The 15,925-nt window shown below is 49.8% G+C and overlaps 2 protein-coding genes across 2 annotated transcripts; both read left to right on the top strand.

Annotated features, from left to right (window-relative positions):
- Window positions 1–441: 441 nt before the first annotated feature.
- LY79DRAFT_583456 (uncharacterized protein) lies at window positions 442–3,279 on the top strand (the record flags this gene model as incomplete). The annotated part of the gene is made up of 6 exons (XM_060560323.1): window positions 442–784; window positions 1,219–1,325; window positions 1,557–1,737; window positions 1,852–1,921; window positions 2,003–2,819; window positions 3,232–3,279. The coding sequence occupies 6 exons, from the start codon at window positions 442–444 to the stop codon at window positions 3,277–3,279; spliced, it is 1,566 nt and encodes a 521-aa protein (XP_060409287.1).
- A 4,352-nt stretch (window positions 3,280–7,631) lies between these two features.
- Window positions 7,632–15,630, top strand: LY79DRAFT_399509 (mycocerosic acid synthase). Its single transcript, XM_060553011.1, has 8 exons — window positions 7,632–8,018; window positions 8,083–8,496; window positions 8,565–8,751; window positions 8,821–9,408; window positions 9,487–9,900; window positions 9,973–10,188; window positions 10,251–14,620; window positions 14,693–15,630. Exons 1-8 carry the CDS (start codon window positions 7,845–7,847, stop codon window positions 15,563–15,565), a joined length of 7,236 nt encoding a protein of 2,411 aa, XP_060409286.1. The 5' UTR covers window positions 7,632–7,844; the 3' UTR covers window positions 15,566–15,630.
- The last annotated feature ends 295 nt before the right edge of the window (window positions 15,631–15,925 follow it).

Raw genomic sequence — 15,925 nt, 5'->3', positions numbered from 1 at the left:
TCTTTGATATCGTATCCGGTTGAAACGGTGCAACTAACCGATGCCTTTGGGACCGTGGATATCTTATTGTCACTGATCATATCAGGTATTTATTCAAATATGATCGGGCAGTGAGGTCTCTTTCATCAACAGCCAAGATTACTAGGGCCATTCCTGGCCAGGTTTACGAACCTCTACATAAATTGTCAGATCTGGAACAAAATACATCTATATGAGTATGCTTGGAAACTTCACAAGAAGTATGGGATATAGTTTGGGCTGGCCCCACCGAACCTTTTATGGATAAGCCCGGTGTCACCGATGCCGTCTTCCTCGATACCGACTGTATGAAGAGGAACCTTGATACAATCTCCTGCTTCCCCTGGCCTCGATGAAAATCGTCCGAGATAAGCAAGCACATTCAAAGTGTCGAAAATCATGGGAATATGGATTCATCTCAAAATGTCAGAACTCAATAGCCCTATGCGTATATGTGTTGAAGCCAAAACTGCGACAGCTCTGCGTGACCATGAGCCCCGAGTTCTCAAATACACCAATAAACTCCTAGCCGACATTGAAGTCAGTGCTGAAACAGATTTCAACGTGTTTCTTTGGTTCAACTTCTACAATTTCGATGTCATGGGTGATTTCTACCTTGTTCACAGCTTCTGCATGCTTGAGGGCGGCGTCGAACACTTCTATATGAACGCCCTACACGACAAAATAAAAACTGTGGAAAGATTCACAAATATAATTTGCGCGCTGCGACTCTATCGTAGCATGTCAATGTGGAACATCGGCGTCAGTAAGTTCACGACTTGGATCTTGGCACAGGTGCAGCAGCGCATCCAGAACAAGCCCACGAGTCCAGATATCTTCACACGGGTGGTTGGAAACTACGAGAACAAGAAAGGAAAACTAGTCTAAGGACATGTTGAATATCTATGGAGACTGTATTCTGATTACTGTTGTTGAAGGCGATGAGTGCCACACCTTCTATTCAGAAATTCTTCTTCCGGCCGTCAAGATGTGTCCTAACCCATACTTCAGAAGCCCAAATTCCATTGCCCTCCTTTGGAATCCAGTTGCATTCACAATCGGCTTGCCAAAACATCCTGCACGAGCCTGGCATCGTCACCATCATGCGGATGCTTCGTTTCGACAGACCGTATAAGCTGCACTGATTTCGCACTTCTTGGCGTGATGCTGTAAGGAAAATCTAACAGGCGCATAATCAAGCCGCTCGTGCCATGGAGCTCTGGATCAATCTCGTTGCCCAACTCGTCCACGGCCTTCTTGATGTCAAATGTCGCCAAGAGACTTGCAACGGTGATGAAGATGCTCTCGTCAGCTAGGTCCCTACCCGGGCAGACTCTACGACCGTATCCAAAGACTTGGTCTTCAGGGCCCGGCTCATTGCGAGGGGCTAGATATCTATCAGGGTTGAAGGAGGACGGATCCGAATACGTCTAGGGATCATGCAAGAACCACCAAATAGACGGTAGCAAACATGCTCCCTTTAGAATGTGAAACTCTCAGTAATCAATATCTTCATCGGTCCTGTGAGCGACGCTTAGTGGCGCGACAGGAAACCACCGCTGGAAGATATCGAGGGTGGCTATTCTTTCGTGAAAAGGAAGGAGTCCACTGTGCAATTTGTTGTCCATCAGCTAGATCCTCGTGGCAACTACCCTTCTCTGGACGACATTGAGCAGTCTTACTTTTCTGGTCATAGCCTGCAAGATATCAATCTCTGGAGTCAGTCTATCGAGTGTTTTCCCTTGTCCTACATCGTCTTGGGGCAGTTGATTTGCCCACCTTCCCCGCCACCTCCGTTATATTCCGACGCCAACTAACATTCCTTATGAACAGGTGTCCCTGGTTTAACTTGGGGGGAGGAGAGTCCAGAGGCCGACCCAGACAACAGCCCAGTAGTCGCAGCGTACCAGCTCAATCTGTTGAAAGGAGGCCTTCTCTTCAGTATGCACAATCACCATTATTCCTGCGATCTCATGGGGTAAAGTGATTTCACTCGTCAGCTTCCTGAAAACTGTCACGCGGTTACACGCTCGACTAATTTCCCCATTTGCAACCCCGCGAACGTCGACGTCTCGCGCTTCACCAAGAATCTGCCAGCAGATAGCCTCGTCAACAGACCTGCAGTTGCACCAAAGCATCCTGATCACAAGATGCAGCAAGCTGTGCTGTTCCATTTGCCCAAAAGCAAAGCTGACAAGCTGAAGAAGCTTGCGATGCCAACAGGTACGGAGGCTCCCTGGATCTCAACATACGACGCCATGTGCGCATACGTCTGGCGGATGCTGTCCAAGATACGCGCTCCTGTCTACAACCCTGATTCTTCCAGCCCCCTCTGGTGGGGCAAAGCGGTGAACATGCGACCTCGTTTACACAACCCTGCTGTTCCAGACCGACTCATGCGTGATGCTGTTGCAGGCGCATTTTCCGACACCGCGCCAGTGCCGCCTCTTCCGCCTGGAGAGGTCATCTCTGACGCACCGCTTTCGAAGCTGGCAAGCTATATCCGAGCGTTAACGGAAAGCTGCACTGAAGAGCATGTGGAACGCCTGATCGATTTCATAGCGCCCATTAGAGATAAGCGAACAATCAGCTTGCGTGTTGATTCGCACCCGCCAATGAGCATGTTCTTTACCGACCACCGCTCTGCTGATGTCAGTAGCTTCGACTTTGGATTCGCGAAACCAATCACATATCGACACATGTGGGAAGACCTGCTTACGGCAGGCGTGGTCCTGATCTATGCGCCTGTACAGTCGTCCGGAAACTTTTGCGATCGCCATGGAGAAAGACCTGGTTCCAAAGTTAATGGAAACTTCGGAATGGAACATGTCATACCCCTTTAGTTGCAAACGGACCCTACTAACCCCTGTGTGGACCCATTCCCACTTTTACCCCTCGCTTTCGGACATACATGACGATACATTAATTTAGAATGTTATTTTGCTAGCAAGTACCACCTATTTCAACATTATCACTAACATCATAATTAAAATCACAATGTCTTCTAACTTAGAATCCTCTACTTATAGCACTATTCACGTGGAGGTCCTACTAGAGAACCTTGCTGTTGCCTGCCTAGATAACTGTATCCTGGAGCAATGCAATATGTCAATAACGTAACAATCTAGCCTAATGAGCCTCTAGTAGATCTGGGCCTACGGCGACAAAGGACCTAGCAGGGCTACTTAGACTATAATGTACCTTTATGTAAAGGTAGAGATTGTTGGTACCTCTGGCATAGGCAAAACGCCATATGAATAGAAGTAGCTCGAAACTATTGGCTTTTGGCGTTAAATGCTGCGGCCTGATTTGCTCCTACCCCTCACGGGGGTTAGTGGGGTCCGTTCGCAACTACAGGGATAGAGACGTCTATGCAGTAGTCTGGTAATCCATATGTTAAAGACCATACATAGGAGCCTATCAAAAATCCTTACGGAGTACTCCGTAGTTAGAATGCCAAGGCGGAAGAAGCACTGTCTCCCAGCCAACAGTATCAGTACACAGCGCTACATCTCAGATTAGATAATCGTCGACTTAACCCTAAATAAGTGATCAGACAAGCCGATAGTGTCCCCCCCTGTCAGCCCGAGAGTACCGTGCGCACTGGTCTATGCAGAGTCCAGTAGACAGTGGATTTAGTAATAATACAACTATCTTTAGAGGCAAAAGGGATAGTCTTGGCCCATCCCGACCTAGAGCGCAGCGTAGGAAGCAAGGTGGGTTAGTACTATAATACTGTTCTAACATTCCCCGGCGAAGCCGTTTTGGAACTAAGGCTCTGATTGGCAACGGCGGCAAAGTTAGATAACAGCCTGTACCTCAAATAAGGAGTTCTTACTGCTTATATAAGTATATTAAGTTAAACCTTAGCTAGGCAAGATGTACTATACTATCCCTAAAACCCTAACCTTAGTTTTAAAAAGTAAATTAAATATATTTTATTACACTTTAGTAGTATATAACCCTAACCCTTGCTTAGTTATTATTATATCTAAGTATTAGATAGCTTATAGGCACCTTGTAAGGACCTTATAATAAAATAGGTAGCAGTAGGGTAGTTATCTAATATTTCCCCTCTTTTAGGCAACAGAAAAGTCATTCTTATCTAGGTACATGTTAAAATAGCAAGGTTTCTTATAGGCAAACTCTGCTAATGAAAAAGGGGCCATTGTTAGCCTAGCGCTGTATTTATTCAGTTTCTAACTAATATTTCCCCTCACGTTATCCAAGTTAGCGCATTATCTAATATTCCTGCCGTTGCCAATCAGAGCCTAAAAGATCTAAGAAAACTGGATTTAAACTGGATTTGAGCCTGCAGCCTTTAGGATATGAGGCTTATCGCTGTTATCGTGCACGGTACTCTCGGGCTGACAGGGCGGGGGGAGTAATCAGACAAGCTGATATTGTCCCCCCCCTGTCAACCCGAGAGTACCGTATCCACTCGCTAGATTCACAAACCGCACTGATCACGGGCTGCTGGATAGGGGCTAGCGGACTGGCAGAAACAGGGATCTAGAAGTGGCAAATGCAGGGGTTAGTCAACGTTAGCAGCAAGTTAGGTGGCAAGGGTTAGGGTTGGATGGGTGGGTGGGTGGCTAAGCTGGTTGACCGCCTTGCAAAATAGGCTTAGTGGGTGATCCGTGCGGCTTGTGAACCTAGCGAGTGTATACGGTACCGTGCACACTGGTCTATGCAGAGTCCAGCAGACAGTGGATTCAGGTGATAACACAACTATCTTAGAGGCAAAAGGGATGGTCTTGGCCCATCCTGACCCGGAGCGCAGCGTAGGAAGCAGGGTGGGTTAGTACCATTCCAACCCTCCCCGGCGGAGCCGTTTTGGAATTAAAAAGATCTAAGAAAACTGGATTTAAACTGGATTTGAACCTGCAGCCTTTAGGATATGAGATTTATTGCTGTTATCGCTGGTATTGTGCACGGTACTCTCGGGTTGACAGGGGGGGGACAATATCAGCTTGTCTATAGACTCGGGGGGGGGGGGGGGGGACACTATCAGCTTGTCTGTAGACTCACCCTAAATGAGCCCCTGAAGACTAACCTTATCCCTTTAGTTGCGAGCGGACCTCATTAACCTCTTGGTGGACCTATCCCCACTTTTACCCCTCACTTTCGGAGATACATGACAATACCGCACTAGCACCCCTATACGGATACTCTGTATATGTTTGATAAGAAAGGATCTCTAGATACTGAGGTTGGAATACTACACTTTTGATATTGGCATTCTGGCCAGACTTTTGATAGCTTTTGACGGCTTTTGGCTGGCTTATCCGTAGTTCCTTCCCACTGCATGAAACTTTTTATTGGCCGTGATTCCATAACATAAAGTACTCCGTATGATGGTAATGTAACAGCCAGGCAAAAGTCCGATGCCGATCAGGGTAAGGGTCTCCAGTCCGATGCCGATCAGAGTAAGGGTCTCCTCAGGGGTAATATGCTGTTGCGAAGTCTAAATGGTATGTACATTGCTGTCATGATTCAGTTATTTATCTACCAGGGGGATGTGTTACAACCCGACAAGTTACAGGCAGTGTTGCCCCACTAGGCACAGCAGGCGTAGGCGACTCGCTCTTTTACTAACAGGACAAGCAAGTTAGCATGTAGGTAACTCCCTAAGACAGAAGAACTACAGTATAGGTTACGTAACATAAGCAAGCAAGATAAGAGGTAAAGAATAAGCACTTAGTAGATAACTACTATAAAAAGGCACTTATCCTGCTTCTAAATAAGCGCTTATTATAAACCTAAAGGAGCGCTAGAAAAAGGGACTTGTTGGTTTTTCACTAAACAATCGATAGGGATATCCCGATTGTTGTGGTATCACAAGTAATGCGAAGAGTGGTCAATTGTTGTTGTTGATAGTTAGTTGTCAAGTTATAAAGTAACAAGTGAAGTAAGTGGGCAATGGTAGGTGATGGGGCCCTGTTGTTGATGGGGCAGCTTTTCTGCCGGTGGGCAATGGGTCACATGACTGACCTCTCGCAATAGCAAGTCGTAAAACTGACTCAAAAAAGGATCTACGGTTGCTATGCTATAATCGTAGTTGTATTACCTTGTAACACATCTCCCCAGATTCGCACCACCCCAGGTAGTTGCTACTTGACCTACCTAGGTGGGGTGACTGGAATCTGTCTACGGACTTCACTGAATTCGAGTGTCGGTGTGAGGGGATAGCTTATCTATGTGGACAACCTTAAACCAATTTAGACACAGAGTCAGGGTTAGGTAAAGCTAGGGTTATAACTGTGATGCATAGGATGAGGCATAAACGTGGTTTCACGATTGCTACGGCACAGTTGTGGCTTACATCGCCACCTTGTGGGACAAGTTGACAGTGTACCTCTGAGTCCATATGCCCACTGCGCATGGAACGACAACGTATATCATACTCCATAGAGACTAGGTACGTAATTTAGTTACCCTGCAGCCCCATATCTTCCAATGGGCCGTAGTGGCTGCCTGCCCCACAAGGTAAATATAGGTAACATTGCGGGAATAGGTTTTCCCAGCCAAAATGGAGGAAATCCGATGACACATGCATTCAGTCTTGGGACAGTGGGAACACAAAGCCATCTGGATACCCATAACACATGCGATCAATGAATCAATGATTATCGCTGTATATACGTACCCCACGCACACGTACTTTATGCTAGAAACCTGCTTTGTATATATTGTAATACATTAAGATGCTTATATTGTGTTTCCTACTGTGTTACTACCCTACTATGAACTCGGGGGACCAAAAAGGCAGCTAGTTCTCGGGAACCTCATAGCCCTACCTTTCAGTTATCTGAAAATAAGCAAAATAGTTTTTCTTCTTTAGTTTTCCCCTATATATGTAATGCAAGTAACTTGAAGGAACTCATCAGTGCCTTGTGAACGTCACTCTCTCATTATGTTAAAGGCTGTATAACCTATTGTAGCAGCTGTGGGAGTAGTTGTGCTAGTAGTGGGCAAATGTAACCCGCCCCCCCCCCCCCCCCCCCCCCCCGCCAATGTGACCCAGCTTCTTCGAGTGCTTTGGTACTTCGACATTCTTATGCACATTTAGCAAAAGCCTGGCCAGTCAGAGTCCCGATATATGTGGACCACAACCCACTATACCTGCCCCAGAGGTTCTACTTACCCACCATCATACCATAGTATAATGGACAGCATTGGATAAGTACCCTTAGACCATGTGTATGATAGAAAACCCCTCTTTGTTCTCGAAGGAATCCAATTGTTGGCATATGGGTGATGCGGCCGGAGGCGGTGGGTCACGTGACACGCCGCCTACCGGCAGAATCCCCCACCCTTGCCCATACGCAAGGGTGCTGCCACACTTATGCTCCCACTTCACCTTGTTAACTAGTCAACTATCAACAACCACTAATTAACCACACTTTCCCACACTTCGTGATACTGCGAACTCGGGATATCCCATCGGTTAATCGGTGAAAAACCAACACCAATATATACGTCTGAATCATGCCAATCTTTGGAGTATACCCCTGAGTCTGATCAATCCCCTATAATTAACTTTTCTGTTACATCGTGTAGAAATTGACTCGTCATGTGCTTGTGAACACGTCAACTCACAGCCGCAGAGTCAAGACCCTTGCTGAAGGTCTAAAGGGTGGAAAATTATGGGGTAATGCTACTAAAACCATACCTAAGCCTCGGAATTTCCTCACTTCATGGACAAACTTCTGACTAGACTTCTGAGCGCGAGAACACCCTCTTCGCTTTTCACTGCTCCTTCTTGATCCAGAGGAGCCACAGTCAGAGCAACAGTCCGGCTCCATTTCTATCTTAGCTAAAAGATGGCTGAACCTATTGCTGTCATTGGCCTAGATGCCAAGCTTCCATGCGACGGAGATACTGTCGAGAAGTTCTTTCAGTTCCTAGTTGACGGAAGATCTGCGAGAGGACCTGTTCCATCCGATCGATACAATGCGGAAGCTTTCTGGCACCCCGACCATCACAGAGACGGAGTGGTACGATCGCCAAATACCCATCCCCGAATATGCTTCCCAATGATCTGAGCTAACGGGATTATAGATTGGCGGCAAAGAAGGACACTTCTTGAATGCTAATGTGAAGGCGTTTGATGCGCCCTTCTTCGCCATGACACCTGCTGAGGCTGCAAACTTGGATCCTCAGCAGCGAATGCTGCTTGAATGTGTTTACACTGCCATGGAAAACGCTGGTTATACCATGGCTGACATGCACAACTCGCTAACGGGCATGTATGTTGGATCGTTCATGTGGGACTTTCGTGATCTTTTGATCAAAGACGTGGATGTACCGATGACGTACACTGCGACCGGTACCATCGCTAGCACATTAGCTGGGCGCGTCTCATGGTTCTATGGTCTGAGAGGACCGGCTCTTAGCGTCGACACTGCTTGTTCAAGTAGCATGGTCGCTCTTCACCAGGCTGTTGTTGGCTTGAAGTCCCGCGACTGTAACATAGTACGGGCCCCACCACACACAACTAAGCTGTCTTGAACAGGTATTCTAACACATTGATGCATCAATAGGCAATTGCATGCGGCACCAACGTATTGCTCACACCTGAAATGGGCCTGGAGCTCAACGGCCTTGGTGTTCTTGACCCAGCAGGTGCCTCGAAGAGCTTCGATAAGAGTGCAAACGGATACGGAAGAGGCGAAGGTATCGCAGTGGTCGTTCTCAAAAGGCTGTCAGATGCAGTTCGCGACGGAGATAGTGAGTTTTCCTTCCTTCCCTAGTTACAGTAAGAGTGATATCAGACACTGACCTCGCTGTTGAAACTAGCCATCCGTGCTGTTATCCGCAATTCCGGATGCAACCATGACGGTCACTCTCCTGGCCTTACGGCACCTGCTAAGGAGGCCCAGGCTGAACTTATGCGAATGACATATGCTAAAGCCCAGCTTGACCCTTCTGAAACGCGCTTTTTTGAGGCCCACGGAACTGGAACCAACGTGGGCGATCCCACTGAGGCGGCTGCTATCAGCGAAATGTTCACCCCGTATCGTTCGGCAGAAGAGCCTCTGATCATTGGAGCCCTCAAGAGCAATATCGGACACACCGAGGGCAACTCTGGCGTTGCATCTTTCATTAAGGGTGTACTCTGCCTGGAAAAGGGTATTATCCCTGCAAACGCATGGTTCGAGGAGAAGAACCCCAGGATTCCAGACGAGTGGAATCTCTATTTTCCGACCAAGGCGATGCCCTGGCCCAAGACCAAGTCAGGTGTCCGTCGACTTTCCATCAACTCGTTCGGTATTTCGGGCACAAACGCGCACGTCGTTATGGACGACGCCCTTACTTGCCTCAAAGAGCTTAACTATGTGGCGCCTCACCGAACTGTCGAAGTGCCTCGACTGCCAGACCCATCTTGTAAGTCGGCATAGCCCTTCCCTCTGTCCCTTTTTGAATACTTTATCGGTGCATATACTAAAGGGAAGTTCTACTCAGCGAGCCAAATAACTCCGGTCATCAATGGGACTCATTTTACTCCGCAGCTGTTTGTCTTTAGCAGTCAGGATCAAGATGGCATCACTAGAATTTGCAACGCATACAAGGAATACTTGCCAACCATGACTGAGTCTCTTTACAATCTCAGCTACACATTAGCGACGAAGAGGTCTCGGTTCCATTGGCGCAGCGCAGTCGTCGCCAGTTCAGGAAAGGAATTGGAAGACATCCTTTCCAAAAGCCAATCAGCTACGCGGGCTGTCGCCGAACCCGGTCTTGGACTTGTATTCACGGGCCAGGGAGCGCAGTGGGCTCGCATGGGACATGGGCTCATGCACTACTCACCCTACCGACAAAGTCTCGAAAGTGCAGATGCGTATCTCAAGACGGTGGGATGCGAATGGTCTGTCATCGGTAAGTAGAGGCGCAATCCCTACCGCGCTTGTTGGTATGGAGATTCTGTTGGCTAACGCATGTTGATGGCAGATGAACTTTCAAAGAAGGCTGAAGACTCCCGGATCAATGACGCTGAATTCTCGCAAACTTTGTGCACCGCTGTACAGGTTGCTTTGGTCGATCTACTGGCTGATTGGGGGGTGCAATTCCGTGCTGCTGCCGGTCATTCCTCTGGTGAAATCGCAGCTGCCTACTCTGCTGGTGCTATTTCGCAAGAGTCCGCTTGGCGTATTGCATACTGGCGTGGTAATTGAAGTTACTCTTGCGCTCAAGACATGAATAAGGCTAATCCGCATTTCGCTTTATAGGAAAGCTCTCTGCCAAGTTGGCTCGCTCTCCCGAACAGCCAAAGGGTACTATGGCCGCTGTCGGCCTGGGCTTGGACAAGGCTCTGGAGTACATCGACAGAGTCAACAAGTCTGGCTTCGAGAGCGTTGGAAAACTTGCTGTTGCTTGCATGAATAGCAAAACCAGTCACACTATCAGTGGAGATGTTGCGCAAATCGATGCACTGGTTCAACTGCTCAACGAGGAGTCCATCTTTGCTCGTAAGCTCAAGGTCGAGATGGCGTACCACTCGAAGCTCATGGAGCCTATTTCAAAGGAGTACGCCAGCTTAATCGGAGAGATTGAGCCAGGCTCGCCCATCGGCCAATCCTCTAACGTGCAATTCTTCTCATCGGCATACGGGTCGCATATTCAACACTCCAAGCTTCGAGAGGCCGCTTACTGGACTACGAACCTAACGTCGCCAGTCAGGTTCAACGAGTCAATGACAGCCATGCTTCAAGCCCTAACCGGTGTCGAGGGCGAAGGTAGCAAATCCCATCTCGTCACAGACATTATCGAGATCGGACCCCATTCGGCCTTACAGGGCCCGCTACGAAACATTAACGATGAGGTCAGAGGCAACGCCGGTGTCAAGTATCATCATCTCCTCAAGCGTGGTGAGCCAGACTTGCAAATAAGCATGGAGGGAGTTGGATCTCTGTTCACTCGGGGGATTGAACTTGACCTGGTAAAGGTCAACCACGTTGACGGAGTGCAGCCGTCAATGATGATTGACCTTCCTCGGTATCCCTTCAACCACACTCGGGAATACTGGAACGAATGTCGACTCAGCAGAAACTTCCGCTTCCGCCCGTACCCTCGCCACGAGCTCCTCGGAGCGCCCGTCAATGACTGGGACGGCCAACATGATGCCATCTGGCGCAATTGGATTCGTCTCTCGGAGAACCCGTGGGTGGAACATCACACTATCTCCGGATCTGTGTTGTACCCTGCTGCGGGCATGCTCGTCATGGCAATTGAGGGTTGCAAACAGCTCGCCGAGCGTTCGTGTCCCGAGAAGAAAATCAAGGGAATCCGTTTCCGTGAGGTCTCTTTCCATTCAGCGTTGCAGGTTCCCGACGACGCGATGGGCGTCGAGTCACACTTGTACCTGCGACCCGTCAAGCAGGCCGCCTTGGAGACGAAGCCTTCGGCTTGGCGCGAGTTCCAAGTCTGCACCGCCCAGGATGATGACCAATGGCGGGAACACTGCTGTGGCCAGGTCCTCATCGAGTTTGAAGAGGCAGCATCAGCTGTAGATGGCGGCCTTGAAGATGAAGCGTTCATGGCCCATTGCAAGGCCAGAATTGATGACGCTCAACAGAAGTGCAAGACTCGGGGCACATCCGACAAGATATACCAAGCGTGGGAAGATGTCGGCTTTGTGTTTGGCCCAACGTTCCAAACCGTGTCGGACTTTGCTGTCGACCACGAATCAGGCGTAACTCTGGCCAAGGTCAAGCCGACCGTACCCTTGCTGAAGACGATGATGCCCAAGGAATATCTTCGACCGCATTTGATCCACCCAACGACACTGGATGGCGCACTCCAAGCGTGCTTGGTACCACTTGTGTCTAACCCCGCCAAGAAACAAAAGAGTCCCATTGTCATTTCTTTCATGGACGAGCTCTGGGTTTCCGCTTCCCAGCATTCGGAAGACGAATATCTCGTTTTCGCAGACTCCGCCTCTCATGGGCGCAAAAAGCATCTCATGTCCTGCACTGCTGTGGACTCCAAGTCAAACGAGCCCATGATCAAACTCTCGGGCTGTATTGTGACAGAGGTCGACGGTTCTGACGACTCTACATCTGTACATGACCCACGCCACAGAGCATGGAACATTGATTACAAGCCGGATCCCGCGCTTCTCCGTACCGAGAAGGCCGAGAAGATCTTTGAAGGAGCCGAGGGCTTCCACAAGTATCTGGATGCACTTGCTCACAAGAACCCGTCGATGAAGTTCCTCGATATCAGCAACGGCACTTGCACCTCGGCAAAGAAAGTCTTGTCCACCCTGGGACAGCGCTATGTCCAGTATGACCTTGTCGACAGCTCGTCTTCTTTCTTGGACGAGGCGCGAACAAGCATTTCCGAAGAAGGCAATGTTCAATTCAAGGTTGTTGACATCAAGGCTGAGCTAGCTTCTCAGGATGTCGAGTTGGCATCGTATGATGTTCTAATTGCACCGATTCGCGCCATACCTAACAACGATATTGACGGGGTCCTTCGCAGAATTTTGAGGCTCCTCAAGCCCGAGGGCAAGCTCCTTCTCACAGAGGCACGAAGCAAAGCCATGGCAAAAATTTGGGGCACTTGCTTGACCCGGAACGGATTCGCTGGTGTCGATGCTATGCTTAGTAACCAAGGCTCCTTGGTCCTGATCTCGAGTGCTCCGTCACAAGAGCGCAGCAACGGAGCAGCGACCTCCGGGACCTACTACGTCGTTGGCAACATCTCTTCAGATGCCCAACGCCTCGTGGCTGAAAGACTGGCATCCTGCTTGGCTGAGAAGGGCGTGGCAGCCAATATCGCTACGATCGAGCAATACGCTCAGTCCACAGCGGGAGCCAGTCAACAAGAGATTTCCGAGAGTACTTGTATCCTACTCGCTGAGTTGGAAGCACCTCTGCTCGCTTCAGCCAGCGAGGAGGTCTTGGCTGCCGTGAAGACCATGGTGGCCGGTAAACGGCTGCTGTGGGTTACCAAGGAAGAGACCCCTGAGGCTGCTCTTGTCAACGGCTTTGCCGCAACCATTCGTCTGGAGAGACCCGAGCTCGAATTTGTGGCCATCACTTTCCAATCGCAAGAGGATACAGACACCACCGCGGATAGGATCTTCGAGATTGATCAGAGCGTTTCATCCAACAAGGGGCCCTACGAAACCTCATACAAGGTTATCGATGGATCAATCACCGTTCCACGACTCGTTGAGGCTTCCGCTGTGACGAGACACATCAAGCAGATTCCCAACGAGGCCATCGCCGAAGTTGCTTTTGGAGCAGACCTGAGCCGTCCTCTGCGTCTTCAGATCCAACACGTCGGCCTACTCAGCTCTCTACGCTTCACTGACGATCACCTGTATGCAACTCCCTTGGAAGAGTTCGAGGTTGAGTTCCAGACCATGGCTACTGCTGTCAACTTCAAGGATTTGGCCGTAATGCTTGGCAAGATCCAGGAAACGCCTGTTGGTCTTGAGGCTGCAGGTATCGTTACTAGGGTAGGAGCGGGAGTGACTCGCTTCAAGCCTGGCGATCGTGTCTTCGGCTTCACCTTCAACGGCGCTTTCTCTACCTATGGCAGAGGCGCTGAGGGCACTCTTGCGAAGGTGCCCGAGAACCAGTCCTTTGCAGAGGCTGCGGTTATCCCCATTGTGTATACGACGGCTTACGCCTGTCTGTACGACATTGGCGGGTTGGACAAGCGTACGAGACGCGGCCAAAAGTCTACTGTGTTGATCCACGCGGCGGCCGGCGGTGTCGGTCAGGCTGCTATTCAGCTCGCTCAGTGTGAGGGCGCCGAGATCTTTGCCACAGTAGGCAGCCTCGAGAAGCGTGATTTCCTCGAGAAGACTTATGGATTGCCACGAGACCACATCTTCTCGAGCCGCGACTTGACCTTCAAAGAGGGCGTCTTGAGAATGACTGGCGGCCGTGGAGTCGATATCGTCATCAACAGTCTCTCTGGTGACACGCTCCGTGCCACCTGGGAAATCGTCGCACCATTCGGATCCTTTGCCGAGATTGGTTTGTCCGACATTGAATCCAGATCTCGTATCTCCATGGGCACCTTTGCCCGCGGTGTGAGATTTGAGTCTCTCGAGTTGAACTACATGCGGCAGACAGACAGTGGACGACTCGACGACCTCTTCGCACGCGCCATGGAGAGTGTTATCGGCCTTGGTATTGACCGTAAGACACCCATCACGAGGTATCCTGTGTCTAAGATACAAGATGCAATGCGCTTCATGCAGTCCGGCAAGCACATTGGAAAGATTCTCGTCGAGTGCAACCACGACGATGTTGTCCAGGTGGTGGAGCGTTCACTACCCACGACTAAATTCACCTCAGACGCAACTTACGTCGTTTCTGGCGGCTTCGGAGGCCTTGGCATCGAGATAATTCGCTGGATGGCACAACAGGGCGCGCGCAATATGATCGTGACATCGAGGAAGGGACCTGTTGATGAATCGGCAAAGGCTCTGATTGCAGAACTACAGAGCAACGGCGTCAACATCGTCACTCCTTGCTGTGACATCACCGACAAGAAGGCCTTGGAGGAAGCCATCGTCTTGGCTCTCTCCAATATGCCTCCAGTTCGTGGATGCATCCAAGCTTCCACAGTGCTTCGCGTAAGTTTTGACCTGGCGAACTGCATAATTTTCCGCCAAAGGAATCATCTTACTGACAAGTTGTGCTTATAGGACAATGTCTTCACTAGCATGACTGCAGATGAGTGGCATGGAGCCGTTAACGTCAAGGTTGCTGGAAGCAAGAACTTGTGGGAAGTGCTTACCTCCGACTCGACCCTTGACTTCTTCGTCATGTTGTCTTCTCTCACAGCCGTTACCGGCAACACAGGCCAGTCAAACTACAGTGCGGGCAACGCGTACCAAGATGCTATGGCCAAACACCTTGCATCTCAGGGTCACAACGTTGTCGCGCTCAACGCACCAGTGATGAGCGATGCTGGCATGGTCGCTGTGAGACCAATGCTGAGGGAGTATCTTCTCTCCATCGGCTGGGCATACATGTCTGTCGGGGAGCTCCTCAACGCGTTGGACTACTACTGTCGCCCCACGAAGCCAGGCCAGGGCAAGGAGATAAGCACCAAGGACGCCCAGGTCATTCCTATGCTCTGGCTCCCCAAGTACTCGGCAGACGAGGGCGCGGAGCAGCCCACTTGGCAGCACGAGCCGATGTACAACCACTTGGTTCTGCACAGCGATCATGGCGGCAACTCTTTGCCGGGGAAGCACAGCTCCGGCAAACGATCAACTGCCGACCTGATCGCGGCATCAGAGTCGCTGAAGCAAGCTGAGCAAATCGTTCTAGATGCCTTACTGGCGCAGTTGTCCAAGATTCTCAGCTACGAGTTGGTCGATCTTGACCCATCAAGACCCCTGAACGTCTACGGCGTCGACTCGCTTGTGGCTGTAGAGCTTCGAGTGTGGATGACAAAGGAGATTGGAGCTGATCTTTCAGTCTTTGAGTTGACTAGCGGTCAACGTATTGCACAACTCGCTGGAAAAGCGGCAGCTTCTTCGAGATTTCTGCCGAATCTGAAGGAAGAGTGAAATGTTGAGCCTTGCTGTACTTGATACTCTATGGCAACTCAGTCGATGGAACGGACTGGCGCGAATACCAAATCGCATGGCCTACAGTGAATTTTCCCATCCACTATATATCTACAGTTTATACGGCGGTTAGTGACTTGAGGCTTGCGGCGAAACACGAAATTCAGCCCAATAACCACTGTGAATACTTAGTCTAGCCGTGTGGACATGACGATAACCACGATGGTTTCCTTGGCCTTCGGGACAAAAGACCACTGCCAAGACTTGTTGATACATGTGCCCTCTCATCCCTAGCCAGAAGCAAATCCTGTCCCCGGGTACCAGCAAAGCGCTTTTTCTCCGGGACAACTTGCTATAAAA

Source organism: Colletotrichum navitas (genome assembly GCF_030913465.1).
Source record: "Colletotrichum navitas strain CBS 125086 chromosome Unknown LY79scaffold_87, whole genome shotgun sequence".
Classification (NCBI taxonomy): Eukaryota; Fungi; Ascomycota; class Sordariomycetes; order Glomerellales; family Glomerellaceae; genus Colletotrichum; species Colletotrichum navitas.
This window is presented reverse-complemented; position numbering and strand designations above follow the sequence as displayed.